This window comes from Euphorbia lathyris, chromosome 1 (genome assembly GCF_963576675.1).
Source record: "Euphorbia lathyris chromosome 1, ddEupLath1.1, whole genome shotgun sequence".
Lineage (NCBI taxonomy): Eukaryota > Viridiplantae > Streptophyta > Magnoliopsida > Malpighiales > Euphorbiaceae > Euphorbia > Euphorbia lathyris.
In genome coordinates, this window is record NC_088910.1 from 115297165 (window position 1) to 115301096 (window position 3932).

The 3932-nt window shown below is 34.4% G+C and overlaps 1 protein-coding gene across 1 annotated transcript; it reads right to left on the reverse strand.

The window, feature by feature from the left end:
• Positions 1–353: 353 nt before the first annotated feature.
• On the reverse strand, positions 354–1497 carry LOC136213789 (ethylene-responsive transcription factor ERF027-like). Its single transcript, XM_066002843.1, has one exon. The coding sequence runs from the start codon at positions 1414–1416 to the stop codon at positions 805–807; it is 612 nt and encodes a 203-aa protein (XP_065858915.1). The 5' UTR covers positions 1417–1497; the 3' UTR covers positions 354–804.
• Between the last annotated feature and the right edge of the window lie 2435 nt (positions 1498–3932).

Genomic DNA, 3932 nt, shown 5'->3' on the forward strand with positions numbered 1-3932 from the left:
CCAAATTTATACCGGATCTTATAATCTTAATAAGTATGTCATAAAAGCTCCATTAATATCATATTAGCTAGCAATATAAACTCAGAATATGGTTGTATTGTATATATTAGGGTTGATATTTGGTAGCTAAAACAGTAAAAATACTGTCACTGTTATGGATTTGATTGGGTGGTTGTTTGACAAATACCATCAATATTTATTATACTTTTTCAAAGACACATGTCACCTAATCGTAAGCCATATGGTCCATTCTCATTAATAATAATAGTAATTCAATACAAAATACAACAACAAAAAAAAAATAAAAATAAAAGAAAATTGATGACAACTGAGAAGAACTTTTGAGCATAATGTCCAAGAAAACACAAGCACCCCAAAATCTATATATATAATACTTAAACCAGTAGCAGAAGCACAAATCCTCATCAAAACACAAAATCATAATAGAAAGGGGATTTTAACCCTCACTGGTCGTCGGAAAATTCTATTAAAACCGTGTATACAGACACCAAAAATACTCAATTTAATATAACCTCGGAAAACATTATTTCTAAAATATAGTCTTAAAACGAAACTGAAATGGAAACGGACGCGAAACACGAAAACACTATTGAAAAGGAGGTATCGAACACTCCTTATCAGTGAATCCTGGATCCGTCGCAGTAAAACCATATCAATTTTAACACAGCAGAAGACAGGCTAATTTGCATTTAAAAAAAAGGGTCATAAAATGCGGCGGCCAAAGCTTCTTCTTCTTGATCACTTATTATTAGTTACTAGTAGTCCAGATTATTATGATATTATTCAATAATAACTCCAGAGACTTCCATCGCCGGAAGTCCCAGCATAATAATCATCTCCGGAATAGAAGGAGGAGGAGGAGGAGGACATTCTCGGCGGCGAAAGCAGCATTCCTTCCGCCATATCCACAAGCAAATTAGGCATATCAAAAACCGCATCCTCATCGAGAAAACACCCTTCTCCCGCCGCAAAAATATCTTCATTATTCCCATTATTACTATTCCTACTATTCCCAGTAAGTTCATCCTGCTTAAAAGCAGCAGCAGCTTGAGCTGCATTTCGAATATCAGCAGCAGAAGAAGAAGCAGGAATAGGATAAGACCCAACAGAACCAGGAAAGTTGAGCACTGCGTCTACACCTTTCAAGGCCAGGGCCGCCACGTCGTAAGCGGCAGCAGCCATCTCGGGGAGAGGGTAAGTGCCGAGCCAAATACGAGTGGTTTTACGTGGCTCCCGGATTTCGGACACCCATTTGCCGCTGCGGGAGCGGATGCCTCTGTATATAGGGTGTTTTTTGGTAGCTGAAGAGGGCCTAGGAGAAGGGTCAAATGGGGGCTGAGTTTGGTATAATTGTGGAAAATTGGAGTAGATGTTGTTGCTTTGGTCAGCAGACATAATAATAGTATAGGCTATATTAGGAAAGGGGAGATTAGAAGAGTGTTGAATAATTAAGGTAGGTAAGCATGGAATGATAGAATGATAGATGGAATTAAAATAAGTAATATGTGAAGTGTATATATATTGTCTGAGAAAAAAGAAAAGCGTGGGGATTTCGCGGGACAGACTAGTTCAAAAACCGTGGCTCCCAGTGTGCAATTAAAGTAGCCTGCCTGGATTACTGATTTAAGTGGAGACTGGTGGCGTAGCTAATTGATGTTTATTCACTATTTTGTTATTATTATTATTATTTAGATATTTTTAAATTTTTAAATTATATAACTATTTGATGAATGCTAAATGATGTAAAATGGAAGTTTAAGAATGGATTTTGACTAGAATAACCTTATTTCCGAGTAATCTGCAAAACAGAGGAGCTGATGGTTCACCGATGTAAGCAATTTGATACTCAAGTGAGTATAATACTTAGACACACTGTTCGAAACGAAAGCCACCTGGACCGTCTAGGCCCCGTCTAGGCGCTCGAAATTGAAAATCCGCCGCGATTTTTTTCCAATTAGTCCCTCTAAGCGTTTTATTGACTCCAAGATGATTTTTACCCGTCTTGCCTCCATCTAGACCGCTTCGATGCCGCCTAGACCGCCTAGGTACCGCCTAAGAGACAATGAACAAAAGCATTTTTTATTGTGAATATATTTTTTGGTTTATTATAATTCAATTTTAAGTTGTTTCAATGATATTGTTTTTGAAATGTTAATATATATGTTACAAATATATATGTTTTTCTATATTAAATAATTTTATATTATTATTTTTAGATAGTATAATATATATTTTAATTGAATTTATATAATAATTTGTTAATTAACAAATAAAAAATACAAAAATACAAATCCGAATAATCCCTGAAGGCCCTGTCCGTCCGACTAGCGCCTAACGTTTTTTACAACCTTGCTTAGATATAGAAAAAGTAAAGTAAAAAGTAGAGGATATTGTTTTTTTTTTTTTGACATATTCCTTTGTGTATAAAGTAGATGTAGCTTTTTTTGGGTGAAAATTATAAAATTGGTTCAAATGGGATACCCATTTACATATTTAGACCACTTACGCAATCCATTACCTATCTATACTATTTTTTTTGTGACTTTTTCAAAATATTTTTCATATATATATAACACTTAGGAATTTCTTAGTCTTTCTTCTTTTTCCCTTCAGTCTGACTTCGCACATTGCGAAATATGCGAAGTATGTGAAGATAAAATTGATTAAGAACATGAAATTTACTTCGCATAATTCGCAATTTGCAAAGTATGCAAAGATAATATATTGTTTCAGAACATGAATTTAATTCGCATATTTCGCAATATTCGAAGCCTGCAAATATAATACTAATTCGCAAAGTGAATTTTACCTTCACAGATTTCGCAATATGCGAAGTAAAAGTCGTGTTCTTAAGCAATATTATCTTCACAAGCTTCGCAAATTGCAAAATATGTGAAGTGGTAACAAAAAAAAAGCATAACAACAATAGTGCAACAATAATTGTAACATTAAAATCATAACATTATCAAAATTTACAACAAGATTACAACAATAATAAAACCCTAAACGCTAAATCCCAGGCTTTATAGAATCAATGACCTTTTGGGATGATAATGGTGATTTGTATTTTCTTCCCCTACATCCCAGTACACCACCTACTGTGATTGTTGCTCTTATATAAGCGTCCTTTTGAGATGAGAAATGGAATCCGAAGGGCGTCAAGAAAGAATCCAATAAAAATCGGCAGGTTCACCATGCCAATCACCCCTCATTGTGATTGATGCTTTTGTATTCAAGCTATGGGTACTTGAATTTGATGCCTTTGTATTCAACAACCTTCACAAAAATTAAATCGTGTTAACGTGAAAAGAACGATTTTGCTTCGCAAAAACAGATGACGCGAATTCTGCCAAAAGCAAATCAACAAGAAAATGATGATTTTGCTTCGCAAAAAAAGATTACACGAAGTCTGCGAAGAGAAAAAATCATAAAACACTTGATTATTTTAGCTTCACATACTTCGTGTAATCTTTTTTCGCGATGTCAAAACGTCATTTTCAGCCTATTTTTTCTCACAAAACTCATTTCGCGAAGCGATTTTCTGGAAAAAAGATGAAGATTAAACAATAGATACTTACATTATTTCTGCCTTTTACCATTAAAATTGATAATAACCATATGATAAACGCAGAAAAACACGAAGAATAACATCAAATAACGTCGAATAACTATGCATTCAATTCATACAAGAAGAAAGAAACTAAGAGATGAAAAGAAATAGGAAGATGAAGAACCATGACTTAATTTTCTAGAAATATGAAGATGAAGAATCAAGAGATAAATAGAGGAAAAAGAGACAGACATGGTGATGAAGAAATTAGTGCAGATTTCGCAATATAAAGAAAGAGAGGAAGATGAAATGTCTGGAAAGGGGAAGGGAAAACCGCGCACTTGGAAGATGAAGGGGAAGA

What these genes read in the sequence shown, in the direction of transcription:
- LOC136213789 (XM_066002843.1), bottom strand. Translation starts at nt 1,416, where the DNA reads ATGTCTGCTGACCAAAGCAACAACATCTACTCCAATTTTCCACAATTA.